The sequence below is a fragment of the Equus przewalskii genome, chromosome 24, assembly GCF_037783145.1.
Source record: "Equus przewalskii isolate Varuska chromosome 24, EquPr2, whole genome shotgun sequence".
NCBI classification, from domain to species: Eukaryota; Metazoa; Chordata; class Mammalia; order Perissodactyla; family Equidae; genus Equus; species Equus przewalskii.
Genome location: NC_091854.1, coordinates 29,213,474 through 29,231,120, shown reverse-complemented (window position 1 = coordinate 29,231,120; position 17,647 = coordinate 29,213,474). Strand labels below are relative to the sequence as shown.

The following is a 17,647-nucleotide window of genomic DNA, read 5'->3' as shown; positions in this document are numbered from 1 at the left end:
CTTGATTGTCTTTGTATGCACTTAGAAAGGAATTTTAATACATGTGTTCAGGAAAAAGTATTTATTTCACACCTTTACAAAAATATTTAGGCACATAATTTTCATGTTTATGTCACCTGATTTACATATCTCGATCCTCTCAATACCTTTTAAAAACACTAAAATGATCATTTGGTAAATAGAATGTATATTGAAAAAATAGTATAATAGGCCAACATTTGTAGACAAAAATCAGTTGATCATCAGCATGAGAAAGAAACATTTATGAACAAAATAATCTCTAAAAACATTTTTGTGAGACAATAAATCTAACCAGTAGATTCCTTTTTAAAAAGTATTTTCAAAAAAGAAAGCTCAAAAAAACCCACCATACCAGGATGGAGCGGCATCCTGTCAGTAAGAACCAGAGGATGGTGTGAAAACAGCGATGTGCCGGAAGTTCCCCAGCACTGGAGGGCAGCCCGGACCAGGGGCGGCGCGGTCGGCGTGCTCGGCTCCGAGGCGGGACGGAGGAACGGCCGGCTGCGCAGGGCCACCCTAAGGGGACAAACGGGGAAGGTTGGAACTGAATCACTATCCTTGAAGTGTGATTATTCTCCTTTAAGATAGGAAGTAACTCTTCCTTTTCTGAAATTTACCACCAAAATATGAGTAATTCTGTTCTTTTTTAAAAACAGGTGGAATCAGCTGAATCACACAGTGGCCACAGTAACATCCAGTAGGTTCTCTAGAAAGGAAGACCATGAACAGAAACTTGGACGTTCCAGAGGCAACGAGATACAGGGTCACATTTTTCAAGAAATACACACATCGCCCAGACCTCTGGCACGTGGGGAGCACAGATTAAGAATCTTGTTTTGCCTACAGTCTTGCGGTGAAATGATGACAGTAACAACATTTGCTGAGTGCCTAATGTGTCTTAGGCATTGTGCTGAATAGTGTCACAACCATTATCTCATTTATTCTGAATATTAGGATTGTTCCCTCTGAGGGAAAAGCGAGTTACAGCCTTGTTCCTGGGAGGAACCCACGTTACACAGTCCTGGGGAAGCGGGCACGCGTGCAGGAGAGGGAGGGACCCAGGCTATCCACAGACCCTGGCAGCCGGGCACTTGGCGCGGAGCTGGAAGCCCAGCGTGCATTAGGAGCGTGCTCTTGGAGCCCAGCGGGCCTCAGCCTGCAGGTAGGTGCCCCCTCTGTGATCCTGCAACTGCAGGCAGCTCTCACCCGCAGACTACTGGCTCCTCTGCCTGCTGCTTTCCCTCAGTCAGGCCCCGGCTAAAGAACTACACCACGGCCCGGTCAGCCCAGTGTCCCCAGAGCTTCGCACAACGCCCAGCGTGAAACAGACGCTCAGTAATCTCCGCTCACTGAGTGAGGCCACCACAACGACAGCAAAGGCAGGGCCCAAATCCCAGGTCCTGCCTAGGCGGGCAGACGTGGTGAGGGCAGCAACTCGACTCTTCCCGGGAGGAGCACCCCAGCTTCACTGACCCAGACTTTCCACGGATGCCTGATACAACGCGGCTACAGAAAACTTGCAAATGTACTTTTTTGTTTTAACCCACGTGTGAGTTGGATCCTACAAATGATAGACTCACAAAGTCAACAGCCATATGAGGGAAGTAACAAGCACCTGACATGGTGGCAAAGTGGACTCTGGGCAACCAGCGTTATTCAAATCAACGTGGCACTGACTAAAAGCAGACTGGCCAAAGTCTGCCAACTCAAGAAGAGGCGCCACCAGTCATAAAATTTGGCTTTCAGAATTCCCACCACAGCTCATCTGTCTCAGGGAAAATTAAGGATTTAACCGTATACTGCCTCTTTTTCTCCCAGGAGGCAGTTAATAGCTCAAAGAGTTTTTATCCTCTAAGATAGCAACTTGGGCCAAAATCCAGACATTCTGGGCAATGCTGGCGTACCACATAAACCTCTAGTGCACTATAACCAAGCCTGAACATAACTGAAAACAGACGCCAAAAGTGGGTGGCCGGTCTATTCCACCTCCAACCTCCCCGGCTGCTTTCGCGTATCCTGAAACGTCAGGGGCCGTGGAAGGGGCATCCGGGACTCAGCAGGCGGATGGGGCAGAAGCCGCGAGCTGCTCACCACTGCTGGTCAGTGAGAAAGCTCAGTGGAGCTCAGGGCCCTGAGCTCATGCGTATTTAGTGAAGCGCTGCCTAGACAAGCCTTTCTCAACCGAACCTGGGGAGACGACAGGTCTTCAAGGGAACCTGACCCCAAGCAGCAGTCCAACCCCCCGCGGGGTCCCAGCCTCTCAACACACCCAAAGGCCTCTCACAGTGAGACCCCACAACACAACTACTTCTGCCGCCGGAGCCCCTGCTTCGCGTGGCTGACAGGAAGAACAGAAGCGCTCAGACGGCTCTCTCGGCGCCCTTCCGCCAGACCCGGGCAAAGGCAGGCCGAGGCCGGTGTTCAGAGCCGGACGCCCCTCTCAACTGAGGCCGGCCCGGAAGGTCCAAAAAGCCCCAGGACCTCCAGGGACCAACTCAGCCGGCCTCCGCGCTTCCCCGGGCCTCGGGGAAGGCAGCTGTCGATGGAGCCTGGCTCCGCGGAAGCAGCAGCGTCACTGCCTCCTCTGAGCTTTCCTCACTGGTGAAACAGGCACAGGAAGAAGCATCCTACACAAAACAGCCTCTTCTCCAAGTGTGATTTTTCTCAGATCAGATGATACTGGACAAAGCGAGCCTGGGGACCTCTTACACGGAGCTTGTAACTTGGAGTCAGCCATGAGGCTAATTTTAGGGACCCAGCACCACTGGCCAGGCTTCAAAATAAGAGAAAAACATGAACATGAAAATGACCTCAATATAATTCTTCTTCACAAAGAAAAAGAAAACACCTTCCAGGTCTCCTGCTGAGGCACCAAAATACTAATTGTTTAGGTCAACAGAGCCCAGTGGATTTCAAATCCAACCAAACAGAAGCTAGTGTGGGCAACGGTGCAAACGTACCAGCCTCTGGGACACTGACTGCGCTCCTTGCCGGAGCGAACACTCGTCCCCATCACCAGATGTCTCTGAGCCAAGTCTCAGGACTGCGACTAACTCCCCACCCCACCCAGAGAGGCCATGCAGGCACTGCCCATTCACGCTGCGCTCCTCGGATGCAGCACGGGTCTGAGAGAAGCTGGCACGTCTACTTAAGTGAGCCAAGAGACATGGGACGTAGGTGGGAGAGGGGTGCTCATGCCACGTGAGGAGAAAGGAAGGTGACGGCTCCGACACTGCCACTGCTGAGGACCACGCCCTGACAACACCCACACACCCACCGGCCTTTCCCTCACACCAATGCCTTCAGAAACTAAGCCCCAGTCCTACTGATCCAGAGAGGAGGAAGAGCAGGAACCACAGCCAGAGGAGGGAAGCCTGGGGAGGCGGAGGGCCCCGGGGCGCATGCTCACTCAGGGCGCAGGGGCTGGGCTGCACGGCCAGAATGCAGCTCCGCACAGCAGCTGCCGGGCCGCCGCAGCAGGAGCTTCCCGCACCCAGGGGCGGGGGGCAGCGGCTTCTAACCCCTCCACAGATCCCTTGTCCCGAGAACTGGCGAGCCTCTGTGACTTGTTCAGTCACATTACCCTCTGAATGGACCAAGACAACTATGTTCTCTGTCACCCTCTCACCACAGTGGTAGTGAGATCCGCAACTCCCCCGAGGACGTCTGCACCCAGCGTCCAGGACCACGCCCGCACAGTACACACTCAGGACACTCTGGCTGAATGAATAGATGAGAACGTCTGCACGCAGCACCACGCCCGCACAGTACACACTCAGGACACTCTGGCTGAATGAATAGATGAGAATGTCTGCACCCAGGGTCCAGCACCACGCCCGCACAGTACACTCAGGACACTCTGGCTGAATGAATAGATGAGAATGTCTGCACGCAGCACCACGCCCGCACAGTACACACTCAGGACACTCTGGCTGAATGAATAGATGAGAATGTCTGCACGCAGCACCACGCCCGCACAGTACACACTCAGGACACTCTGGCTGAATGAATAGATGAGAACGTCTGCACGCAGCACCACGCCCGCACAGAACACACTCAGGACACTCTGGCTGAATGAATAGATGAGAATGTCTGCACGCAGCACCACGCCCGCACAGTACACACTCAGGACACTCTGGCTGAATGAATAGATGAGAATGTCTGCACGCAGCACCACGCCCGCACAGTACACACTCAGGACACTCTGGCTGAATGAATAGATGAGAATGTCTGCACGCAGCACCACGACCGCACAGTACACACTCAGGACACTCTGGCTGAATGAATAGATGAGAATGTCTGCACGCAGCACCACGCCCGCACAGTACACACTCAGGACACTGGCTGAGCAGATGGACCAGCTGGAGGAATGAGGGAGAAAAGGCCTCCCTCCTGCATGCCTTCACCATCCCCATCCCACAGAACAGAGAAGGCACGGCACCTTTTCAAGGAATGCACTCTGCTCATCCTGCGAGTTCTCGGGGAAGCCAACACGGAAACCAAGACACTTCAAAGCCCCACATGTTTTTTAGTGCCAAGGTGGTCATCTGTGGCGAATGCATACGGTATGCTCATGAAGAAAATGCAATCGTTAAGAAATAAAATTTAAAGGAGAGAAATTTCAGATACTTGGCTGCATTTCCAGCAGAAATCAGCCTAAACTGGCCCCAGATGCCGCGGCGACGTGAACGAGACGGCTCTGGCCAGAGCACTTTATGCGCGCAGCTCCCTGGATGCCGGAATGACAAACCATGGAATAAAACATTTTCAAAACACTGATGTCTCACTGTCGGCACAGAAGAAAAATAAATTAAAAAGCCCAGTACATTTTCCAGTCTGATATAAATTAATTCAAACAGCATATTTAAAATAGAGTCAATTATAAGTTTCTCATAAAATTTTAAAAGGCAGCAATCAATCCTCAGATTGTACAAGTGCAAAGGAATGGTGTTTTCTCCACAATCCAGACACCTCAGAAGTGCCAGTGTTCCGAGCTGATCAGAGGCTTGGCCTGCGCGGCTGAAGCAGTCCTGGGTCACACGGCTCCCTTCCCCTTGACGTCCAGCTTGCTGCCGGCCTCTGACTGTTTGCTCAGCTGCTCCTCGGAGAAAGTGATGTAGGAATACACCAGGCTCCCAGCAATGCTGCGAAAGAGAAAACCACCGTCAGCGAGGAGGGCAGGAGCAGCACACGTGTGGGAGACAGGGTGCGAGCCGGAGCCGCCCCCACAATCGGCAGCACGTCAGTCAAACAGGGACGGCGCTTCATCCACCGAAGAGAGACAGACACTCCCTCCTCGTGGTGTCACTGCCGTGGAGGGACCTGGGGAACGCAGGAGTGCCCACCTGCAGCAGGCGTGCCAGTTTCACATACCCTTCCTGCAAGACAGTTCACTGAAATCCAAAACCTTAGAATTCTGCTTAGCCTTTGACCTAGCAATCTCCATCATGGAAGAATTGTGTACATGTTCCCAGACTGACCGACAGTGTTTACCACAAAATTTATAACAGCAGAAAATCAGATAAAGGGTAAACGTCCCACAGTGGGGAAATATATAAATTCATACACTAGAACACTATGCATCCATTAAAATGGTATAAAATGAAAACAGGCAACGACAACTTAATGAAAAACTAATCTCACAAAACCTTGAATATTGTCTAACCCCACTGTCTTTAGATGAACACAAATATGCACATCGATATGCATCAGAACAGAAAAAAGCCCGGAAGGAACACAAGAATCCCAACGGCGACTACTGGGCATAAGATTACAGGCACACCTTGCCTCAGCGCACGCTGCAGACCCTGCCTTTTCACACACTGAAGGTTTGTGGCAACCCTGTGTTGGGCCAGTCTATCGGTGTCATTTTTCCAACAGTATTTGCTTACTTTGTGTCTCTGTGTCACATTTTGATAATTTTCACGATATTTCAAACCTTTTCATTATTATTCTATTTGCTAGGGTGACCTGTGATCAGGGATCTATGGTATTATTGCTCTCATTGTTTGGGGCACCGCAAACCGTTCCCACACATGACAGCAAACTTCATCGATAAACGCTGTGTGTCCTCACTGCTCTCCACCCGACAGCTGCTCCGGTATCCCTCCCTCCCCTCGGGCCTCCCTGTTCCCGAGACACTACAATATTGAAATTAGGCGAATCAATAACCCTACAGTGGCCCCTAAATGTCCAAGTGAAAGGAAGGGTGGCATGTGCCTCACTTTGAATCGAAAGCTAGCAATGATTCAGCTTCGTGAGGAAGGCAAGTCGAAAGCCGCGCTACTCCCGCGAACCCACGAACAGTAAGGAAGAGGCGTTTGTCACGGAAGGCTTCACCGCTGTCTTACTTTAGGAAACCGCTGCAGCCGCCCCTGGTCAGTCAGCAGCCTTCAACACTGAGGCAGGGCCGTCCCCCAGCAGAAAGGTACGACTCTGAAGGCTCAGACGACGGTTGGCGCTTTTTAATTAAGGTATGGACACTTTTTTAGACATAATGCTACCACACACTTAATAGACTACCGTGTACTGTAAACGTAACTTTCATACGCAGTGGGAAACCAAAAATTTCGTGTGACTCATTTTATGGTGACAATCGCTTTATTGTGGTGGTCTGGAACCGAACCCCCAATATCTCTGAGGTCTGCCTGTATAGGTGATTACTTTTTCATTTGCATTTTCTACATTTTCAAAGATAGTCATTCAAGACAAAGTGTTATTTTTAATAAGAATGAAAAATATCACAATCAGTAAGTGAACACGCAGACCCTGGGAGATTCAGAGATCTGGTTTCTCTGACCACGATCACGTTCACAGTGGGGGATCTATCACCTGAGGCCTCAGCCTCTGGACCGCTCACTTGTCCCCCACACCTACCACCAGGGGGCTTCACTCTTTGGGGACAGTGGTTTCTCTTGTCTCTTCTCCACAGGGACTCACGGGGGATACACAGCCTCCTGCCCCAAGCCCCAAACTAGGGGGCAGCAGGGGCCGTGACCTGCTCTGCCACTGAGCCTGCCACCCGTGACTCCCTGGTCTCCAGCCGGCGGCCGGGCCTGGGCTCTGCTTTCAGACGTCTCTGCCCCGGGTTTGGCCTCCACCTTCTGCCTAACCACTTGACTCACAAACTCACTGCTTACCTGAAATCAGTTCTACTCTCCTCTGGGCTTCAGGATCCCAGCCGCAGACCCTGCAGCGGGGTGAGAGGGGGCTGGCTCCCACAAATAAGGAAGCGAGAGCAGGCACTCAGCACTAACATCAAATTGGGACCATTTATTAAAGTCTACTAGGTGCCGAGCATTTTACATACATCTCCAGCCACTGCAGTGCTCCTGCAAGGTGCTCCTTCTACAGGTGGAGAAACTGAGTCCCAGAGTCGTCAGATAACATGCTCAGGATCACGAGGCATCCTAGTGCCGGAGCAGAACCAGCCCAGTCAGTCTGATTTCCCCCCGAAACGGCTTCTCCCTTATGGCCCCCGCTCCACTTGGTATCGCGGGCACCTGTCCTCATCTTGCTCCCCTCGGCCTAGAAATTTCCCCAGGTCTTAGCTCTTCAGAGTCGCTCATGCATGTGCAGGCCCGGAGCTCTGCAGCCCAGTGAAGACCTGCTGCCCTGAGCACCGTCATGGCCCACAGAAGAACGGAGCCTCCGGAGCCAGCCCTGCGCAGCGCTCCTGAGACTATCTTATCCTTCGTCTGAGAGCTTTTCCCCATCTCTTTTTTTCCTTAGAATTTGCTCTGACTCTCCTGGAAACTTTGCCTGTTCTTCTGGTGCATCACGTAGATGATCTCCCGTCGCTGGGCCGGGACCCGAGGAGAAGGCATGCTGTGGCCCCTGAGTGAGGGGGACTGAGGCTGGGAAGTCTGTGAGGTTCACATGTACATCTACGGACCACCACTCTCCTCGCGCCTCGGGCCCCCCTCCCCACAACACAGCCAAGGACCGCTCCTTCTTTCGGCCGACCCTCCTCTAGCTTCCCGGACTCCCATGACAACCTAACAGGTAACACTGAGCTCTCTTACGTCTCCAGTCAAGATAACCTGATGCTCATATTAAGCTGATTTCACCAGGAGAGAAACAATGGAGCAGGGACTACAGAAGATGACCAAGACCGCCCTGGAGTTCACTCTCGGCTTGGTCCCTCTGGTGATCCTGGACCTGACACCCCTGGGTAGTTACTGTAACAAGAAAAACACGGATTCTCGAGTTAGGTCTCAGCTCAAACCTTGAATATACTGCTAGCTCTGCGCCCTTGGGCAAACATTAATTTCTCTGAGATTCTATTTCTGTATTAATAAAACAAGAATATATTATCTCTCCAGGTTTGTTCGGGGAGTAAATGAGACAAGACGCATGAAGAACGAGGCCGTAACCCTGGCACACAGTGAGCAAGCAGGAAACCCTGACTCCCTCCCCTGCCGTCAGTGCTGGCTCTCAGAGCAGAGGCCAGAGGCACTGTGAGCAAAAGGCAGGGTGCAGCGGGCGCAGACTCAACCTGACACCACACGGCTGTGTAAATAACCAGAGGCAGACCAAAACACAGAGACTGCTGCTCTCAACTCTGGAGATCCAAGACGACACACTGTTCAGATTCTCACAAGTTCCAACAGGAGGCAATAATACAAGATTTTTCATTTCATCCTTATTCCTCACTTGATCATTACCAAATACTTAAGTTTTCAGAAATGGCCATTCCTGAATCACCTGAAGAGAACCAGATATTCACCAGCAGGGATACGATGTGCCAAGCAGTGATGAGTTAATGCTGGAAAGGAATATAAATTGCTTCCCAGCAGCTCTGAGAATTCAAGGAAACTGGGAGGAGGGGAAGAGAAGGATGGAGGAAAAAAAGGGAAAAGCCCAGATCTTGGGGAGAAGGGCCTACATCTGAATTTTTATACATCACTGCCAAGCGATTCTGAATCAGGACCTTCTACCACTTCAAACAAATAACTTCTCATTAATCTACTGACTCCATAAATATTCACATTAAACTTGACGACTTCTGGTACTGTGAAATTGGTACTTATAAAGTCAACCATCCTAAAGATTCATTTTTTAAAAAGCTCAAGCAATTCTCCATCTGCCTAATATTCAGATCACAGTGGTACCAACTATTATCTCCCTGAGACCTGCTGTGGCAGACAGAGCCAGGAGACAGAGAGAAGGAAAAGACAGGGCCCAGTGAGGAGACCGACGGCTGCCTGCAGAGTGCTGAGCCCCGCCTCTTCATCTGCCCTGCCCCATGCGGAGCTTCCGAGGCCATGAGAACACCACCCACCTGTCCCCGAGATGGACAGCCACGGACACGTTCACCAGGCTTGGACAATGAGATATCCGTCCTACAATGCTACAGATGCCTTCAGGACGCCGCGCCAGGCCAGGCAGGAGGAGCCCAGGGGCCGCTGCCTCCATCTCCCCCGTAGCGGACACGTCAGTCTAGCACGTAGCTCGCCTCTTAGGTCAGCCCCTGCCTTTTATATTCCAGATGTAAAACACATCCATCCACATCAAAATCTAGGGACCAAGACAGTTTGACTCCTACTGCTGTTTCCTAACAGACACAGCTCCTGCCCAGTAACCGAAGCCGGGCCCCCAGGTGCATCCTTGCGACGGTGGAGAGGGACGCCCCCTTACGCCCAGAGGGCAGCTGCTGGGGCGTCCTTCCTCATCTTTCTCACCAGCCAGACAAAGCACAGCTGTACTGCCTCTGTACTGCTCACCTTCCGGAGCTTTCCAACCTGAACAGAGAGAAACACAGAGGTGACACAGCAGGGAGCAAAATAACTGTGTACTCCGACATCTACAAAGGTCTGTGACGTGGAGGCAGTTACTCAACCGCTCAGAGCCTTACTTCTCTCATCTGTGAAACGGCGAGCAGAACACCACTCGTACAGGACTGAAGCGAGAATTAAATTCTACTGAACTAAGTTACATACTCAAATTACCTAACAGGACAAGCGATCACTTCAAAGGTTAATCAGCACACAGCAGACACGCAACAGAGGTGCAAGTCGAGGCGCCAAGCACAGCAGGGCTGGTCCTGCCGAACGCAGGAAGAAGGGGGTGGTGTCAGCTGCTTCTCCACTCCGCGTGGCCCCAGAAGCCAAGGAGCCCTCAGCTCGGAGGCCTTCCTTCCGGTTTTGGTTAACCCGACCAGGCCTCTACCGTCTGTGCGTGAGCAAGCCTCGACCTAACCTCTACCACCTGTGGCCTGTCAGCAGCTCTCAGAGCGTCTCCTGGTTGGGCGCTCATTCTTCCTCTGCTAGGAGACCTCCCACACGTGGCCTCAGTCTGCTTGTCCAGTGTCACCCTCGTGCAACACCTCCTCCTCTCGCCCTCCTGGGGCACCCGCTGCCCACCTCCCACCTGCACTTCCAGCTCCACGCTTCTGCTGCCACAGCACTCATGGTTGGATACCCACCCTTCTCGCCCACCTCTCCAAGTCCCACCTACTGGTCAAGGCCTAGCCTAAGGACCCTTTCTTCAGTGAACACCTCCCAGCAAATCTCTGTGTGATTCAGTTCCTGAGACAACCACCACCTTTATTACCAGAGCCAGTCTGCACAGCTACCTTGCGATGCTTGTGTGACAACAGCTGTTGAAAGCTCTTTGGAGAGAATGTATAGAAAATGCCTCGTCACTGCTATTATTAATGCCACATAAATGCCTAATGTTATTATAAATGCCATATGATTCCTATATAAATGAAAGCCACTGCTGTTAACATAATCATTTCACACTTTCTCTCCTTATTCATCTAATCTCAACACAGTGGCCAGAGTGAGCCGATTAAAACTAAGTCACAGGGCTGACCCAGTGGCGTGGTGGTTAAGTGCGCACACACTGCTTCGGCGGCCTGGGGTTCATGGGTTCGGATCCCGGGTGCAGACCTACACACCGTTCATCAAGCCATGCTGTGGTCACGTCCCACATACAAAACAGAGGAAGACTGGCACAGATGTTAACTCAGGGCCAATCTTCCTCACCAAAAATAAAATGAAATAAAACTGCCAGATCACATCATTCCTCTATTTAAAATCCACCCACATCTTCCTATCTATTAACGGTGGTCCTCAGTCTGCCCGTCCGCCTCATTACCTCTGCAGCCCATCTCGCTTCACTCACTCCACTCCCGCCACACTGGCCTCCTCTTTGTGACTTGCACACATCAGGCACACTCCCACTTCAGTGCCTTTTCATTTCCTCTTCCCTCCAGAAATCAGTGTGGCTCGTTCCCTCCATTTCTAGGTCTCAGGGAGCACCCCCAGCCCGCGAGGCTGCCAGCCCCCTTCCCTGCTCTACTCTCTCCATTACTATTACCACGGCTGACACTTGTCACCAGCAATCACCTCCCTCAATTACCTTCGCTCATCCTCTGTCTCCCCCACCAGGGGGACGCCAGAAAGGGCAACGGTTTTGAGAGCAGCTCTATCCCCACTGCCTGAGGCGGTGTTCAGCACGCGCAGGTCCCTAGCACACGTTTGTTATGAGTAAATGAGTCCTCACAGCTGGATCACAAACTCCCTGAAGATAAAATTAGCCCGCGGCTTCAGGGCACAAAGCACTCCCTCCCTTGCACACGCGTACAGAAGGGGCTCAACAGCTCTGCTTCTCCCCCTGCCCCACGGGAGGCAGGAGCCTCCACACGAATCAGCGGTAAGGCCGGAGGTAAGCAAGGAGACTCTGGGAACCTTCAAACAAAGAGGGGCAGGTTAATCTCTTACCCCTGCGCCCACAAGCGGCTACACCCTGAGGAAGACTGAGTCAGATCAGGGTCAGAATCTCAGCTCTGCTTCTCAGTATGGTAGCTGTGTGACCTTGGGCAAGTTATTCCACCTCTCTGAGCCTCGACTGCACAATCGTGTGAACTTCGGGATGCTTACCTGAGGCAACAGCGTAAAGGTGGTGGCATCAGGCACCAGGTGCTGAAGGAACACTAACGCCCACCCGCTGCCTTCCGGACCCCTGGGCACGTCCTTTACGTTCCAGGGTAAGTGCCGGTCTGGACATGTACTGCAGAGGGACCCGAGTCACAGGAGTCTGGCCGCCGTGGGGACCAGTCCATCTGCATGGGAGTTTTAGGAATTTACCCAGGAGGAAATTCAGAACAAAATAAAAGGCTCTCCAATCCCATTCTGATGTTCTTTGGAACTCACGGGCCGACAAGAATATTCTTTGCTTCGTTAACTGACGTGAGTCAGGCAAACGCTCGCTTTAAGATGAGGATTCTGGGGGCTGGCCCCGTGGCCGAGTGGTTAAGTTTGCGCGCTCCGCTGCAGGCGGCCCAGTGTTTCGTCGGTTCGAATCCTGGGCGCAGACATGACACTGCTCATCAAACCACGCTGAGGCAGCGTCCCACATACCACAACTAGAAGGACCCACAACGAAGAATATACAACTATGTACCGGGGGGGCTTTGGGGAGAAAAAGGAAAAAATAAAATCTTTAAAAAAAAAAAAAAAAAAGATGAGGATTCTGGTGAGGCTCCAAGGACAAACAGGTAGGGGTTTTTTTAAAGACTGCACTAGAGAACAGTAAGGGGAAAAAAGAATACAAGCCTAGAAACTGTTTCCTACCTAGTCTTACTGTCTGGTTTTTTGCAAAGGAGGGGATCTCTCACATATTTAAAAACAGCCCTTGCTTTGCTTTCTTGACATCTTCAGTCCTACTCCTCAGCCTGGGGCTCAAACCACTCAAGCATTTCCCGCATTTTCTCCCCTACCTGTGTACTCCTGCTTCTTTCCAGCCTCTGAAACATCCCTAAAATGTGGGTGGAGGACTGCCATCAGAACTAAAAGGATCGTGTATTTTATGTGTTTTCTACACCTGGAGGAAGCTCCTTCAAATGTCTTAAGTCTCCTGCAAAGTAACTTCACACCTGCTGGCCACAGGGCAGTTTCCAAAGGACTGCGTCAGGGTGAACCAGGGAGGTGCAGTGGCAGAATCAGACAGATGACTCCAGCTCACGAGCGGCAGCGTCAGCAACGGAGCCTTGATTTTTTGCTATATTCCAGTTCAGTGTTCTGCTGTCAGGAATTATGGTATCACCAAGGCCTAGCTAATCTTTGTACTTCCTATTCAAAAGTGCAAGTTATTCCAGTGAGATGCCAGTTATACAACAGCTATATATAATACAATAAACTCTGTACATAGCCCAGGAGATGTTCCATCAGCAGCAACTAACCGATAAATCAAAACGTGGCATTTTCTCACTTCAAACGAGAGGACACTGAGCCAAGGAAATGCTATGTCCTTACTTTAGAAGCCTGGAACCAGAAGAGAGTCTACCAGGATGGAACCACGCAGGAAGAGAAGCAGTCTGGAACTAAGCAGCAACACGCACTTCGAAGGAAACAGGCAAAGGAGTCCAAAGTGAGGGACCCGTCCATTCAGGCGCTGGACAGAGTCAGCTGGTCCCAGGGCCTCAGGAAGCTCTGGAGCTCGACTCCGGGCTGCACTGCACCCTGCCCCATCCCGGAGCTGTGCAGACCCTGCTTTGGCCTCAGAAGCTACAGTCAAATGGTTTTTGTCACACAAAAGGAGGCTGGCTTGAGTATGTACCAGTGTGATGACATATCACGAAAGGACATGAAAAGACAATAACTCAGTCATCTCTTCACCATTCACTAGACTGTGGTTACGAAAGAAGACTGGGAGGGCAAATCACAGACTGGATACTCACCAGCTGGGTACCATGGGCCAGTTTCTCAGCCCCTCTGTGAAACGGAATGTTCACAGTATCTACCTCATAGGGCTGTCATAAAGACGGAGTACGGAGAACCTAGGACAATGCCTAGTGCAAGTACACAAAAAAACATTGGCTAGTATTTTGCTACTATTATTACTAGCTGAATGCCTATTATGGGCCAGGCACTGATAAACACTGACACAACTTTAAATAAGACAAGTGATTTCTGGCCCCAAATAGCTGAAAATCTAAAGCGGCGTTGGATACACATATGATTTACTAGGCGACATTATAATCATTCAAGTCATTTAGTGAATGACAATGCATTAAGAGGTGAGAACTTGGACTCTGGAGTCCAATACATCTCGTTACAGTCCTCACGACATGACTTACTCGCTGTGTGACGCTGGCAGATGCAAGGGAAGCATCGTGTCTCTCTAGAGCACAGTGCCTGGCGGACTGAGACAGGCTCATCGCACATGTCCAGGATGTGCTCCACTTACCCTCTTGAAGCCTCGGCCCCCTCATTTATAAAACACTGATAATAAAAGAACTTCCAAAGACTGTTATGAAGAACTAGTCAATTCAACAAAGAATAGTATTTTCGACAAAAAGTACTGGAATAATTGGATATTTATATTAAAAAACATACTCACAATAAAAAGAATCTTCACGCAGACCTCACATCACATAGGCTATATAACTAACTTTAAACCCAAAACTATAAAATTTCTACAAGAAAATAGAAGAGAGTCTTTGTGACTTTGGGTTAGGCAAAGATTTCTTAGATCCAACACTGAAAGCACAACCCATACAAGAAAAAACTGATAAATTAGACTTTACTACAATTTTAAAAATTTGCTTTTCAAAAGAGACTGTTAAGAAAATGAAAAGACAGGCCACAGACTGGAAAATAATACTTGCAAATCACATAACATATAAAGGACTTGTATCTACAATATATAAAGAACACTCAAAACTCATTAAGAAAACAAATAACCCAATTTTTAAAAAATGGGCAAAATAGGGGCTGGCCCCATGGCTGAGTGGTTAAGTTCGTGCGCTCCGCTGCAGGCGGCCCAGAGTTTTGTTGGTTCGAATCCTGGGCGCAGACATGGCACTGCTCATCAGACCATGCTGAGGCAGCGTCCCACATGCCACAACTAGAAGGACCTACAACGAAGAATATACAACTATGTACTGGGGGGCTTTGGGGAGAAAAAGGAAAAAGATAAATCTTAAAAAAAAAAAAATGGGCAAAATATTTGAAGAGCCATTTTACCAAAGAATATATACAGATGGCAAATAAGCACATGAAAAGATGCTCATTAACCACGAGGAAAACTAAAACCACAATGAGATACCACTAAAATCTATTTGAATGGCTAGAATTTAAAAAACAAAGTGACAACACCAAGGGCAGGATGTGGAGCAAGTGGAACTCTCATACAGGGCTGGTGGTTATTCAAAATGCTACGCACACTTTTGAAAATAGTTTGGCAATTTCTTATAAAGTTAAACACACACTTACCATACAACCCAGGAATTCCACTCTGAGGTATTTACCCAAGGGAAATGAATACTTATGTTCACACACAAACTTCAAAGCAAATGTTTTAGCAGCTAATACAAAACAGCTAAAACTGGGAACTTCCGAAATGTTTTTCAGCTGGTGAGTGGAGAAACAAATGTGATAAATCCTTAATGGAATAATACTCAGCAATGAAAAGGTACAGACTATTGATATATATAGAACAAGGCAGAATCTCAAATGCCACGTTAAGTGAAAGAAGTCAGACCAAAAGCTACCTAACTATAAGTTATGTATCACTGTATGACATTCTGGACACGAAATGGACAGAAAACAGATCCTTGCCAGGGGCTGAGGGTAGGGGAGAGGTCAGTGCAACGGCACATGGGGAGGTTAGAGGGTATACACTGTCTTATATCTTGAACGTGGTAGCGGTAGTTACATGACTGTCTGCATTTGTCAAAACTCGCAGAACCGTACACTAAAAAGGTGGGACTTTTTTAAAATTATAATTGCTTTATTGATTTTTAGAAGGCTGGATTGTTTTTTAAAGGGGCGACTTTTATTGTATTTAAATCATATATTAATTTTTTTAAAAAACAGAAGAAAAAAAAGAATCCCAGACAAAGATGAGTTGCAGAGATTCTCAGAGTCTAGCCTGGGCAGCTCTGAGTGACAAAGCGCTGCCCGGAAAGGCTGCGTTGCTCAGGCCCGAGCCCAGCCTCCGACGGAGACACACGCGCCCGCGCGCACCACCCTTCGCTGCCCCCCCGGGTCCCCTCCGCTGCTGTGGGCCTGAGGAGCACTCACAACCGGCCATGGAAGAGGCCTTTAACGGGGCTGGGGCAGCAAGGCTCCCAGGAGAGCCCTACAGAAAACAGCCTCCTCAGGTCACAGAATCAAACCTGGATGGAGCCTGAGAAGCCACCAGCGCACACCGCTGGCTTCCCGCACTGGAACCTGACCAGGAGCGCTATTCAAACTCTTCTGGAAACAGCAGACACGGGGCAGGTTGGAGGGAGTGAGACGTATCTGGGTTCAATCACAGAATCCTTTAAGAATACCGTTCAATTAGTGATTTCCTTCAAAGTGCAGTCAGCCAAGAACGGACTGACACCATTTCCAATCAAAGTGAAATCTAGTAATCAGTCACTCGAAGTTTGGGTTTTACACTAAAAAAAATAAAAGTAATGTCCACAACCTATGAGTCTGCTTACCAACTAGTGGAAGTCAAAAAAAGTAAACAGTAAAACCATAATTTTCATTTTAAAGAGAAAAAGTGAAAAAAAAATTAGACAATATATACTTTACAAAAGCTGAAAAGCACACTGTAATGGAAAGAGTATTTGAACACAAGGTCACCTGGATTCTACTCCCAACTCGGCAAATAATTGGAATGCTGACTGGCTAAGTACATCACTTCCTTCTCCCTAACCTTATAACGAAACAGGGATTAGATATGACATGTAAAATTGATTATAATAAAACGTGACAGCAATTACAAATTATTAAAAATACTACATAGGGACAGAGTACCAATGACATCATTATCAACTACCTTGCTAGCAAAATGGTACTGTTTAGCCAGAACTATCTGACGCAAAACGAAATTCCACTGCGAGAATGCTCGAAATGTTGGATTCGATACATGTCAGGCTGACCTAAGTTCTAACAGTCAACATACTCAGGCACTGAAGTGTTTTTAAAACAGCCTGCAATGTGAAAAGATACCTAACCTTTCTTCTAAGCCACTGTGTTATCTTATAAGAGACTTGAACTGCAGAGATCTGAAGATGCAAACAGAAGCTTTTGCTCCATTCTGGTGAAGCCAAAATGGTACCTGAAGGGGACAAACAGAAAATCAAGACATCTCTGAGTCAGGTCTACACGGTGTCATATGATTCTTCAATCCAGATTTAATCCAGATTACTGGCCACGTCCAGATCAGAACTAGTTCACTGTGCTGCTCCTCTTATCCTGGCCCTTACTCACAGACGTTAATGAAAGAAACTGACATTTACTAAGCATAGAGAGCAACCAGTGAATCAGGCACCTTCCATTCATTAGATTATTTCATTCTATCAGCTCTAAAGAGAAAGGTATCTTCATCTGCAACACACAAGGAAACTGAAGCTCAGAAAGATAAACAGCTCACTCAAAGTCGCCGGGACGGCAAGCATCAGGACCGCAGCTGGGAACCGGGCTGAGATGCACCACTCACCCTCCTCCTGGAGCATGCCGTCCTCAGGTCCACACACCCACCCTCCCACCAACTCCTGCCCCACAAACAACAAATGATTTTTCCTCTAAAAGACAAACAACAATAGTGGCAAATAAATGTCAGGGAAAGGGCAACAATGAATTATTAACCAAGTAATAATATTAGTATTAAATTCTCATAT

At 49.2% G+C, this 17,647-nt stretch overlaps 2 protein-coding genes across 2 annotated transcripts in view; both read right to left on the bottom strand.

Annotated features, from left to right (window-relative positions):
- Positions 1-46: 46 nt before the first annotated feature.
- Positions 47-4,580, bottom strand: LOC139079124 (uncharacterized). The gene has a single exon (XM_070592235.1). It carries the CDS (start codon positions 4,434-4,436, stop codon positions 3,324-3,326), a length of 1,113 nt encoding a protein of 370 aa, XP_070448336.1. The 5' UTR covers positions 4,437-4,580; the 3' UTR covers positions 47-3,323.
- Positions 4,581-4,848: 268 nt separating this feature from the next.
- Positions 4,849-17,647, bottom strand: part of SLC35D1 (solute carrier family 35 member D1) — a 48,613-nt gene continuing 35,814 nt past the window's right edge. Inside the window, exon 12 of the mRNA XM_070592236.1 lies at positions 4,849-5,165. Coding sequence (XP_070448337.1) covers positions 5,057-5,165 — 109 coding nt within the window. The 3' untranslated portion in view covers positions 4,849-5,056. The remainder of the gene's footprint in view (positions 5,166-17,647) is intronic.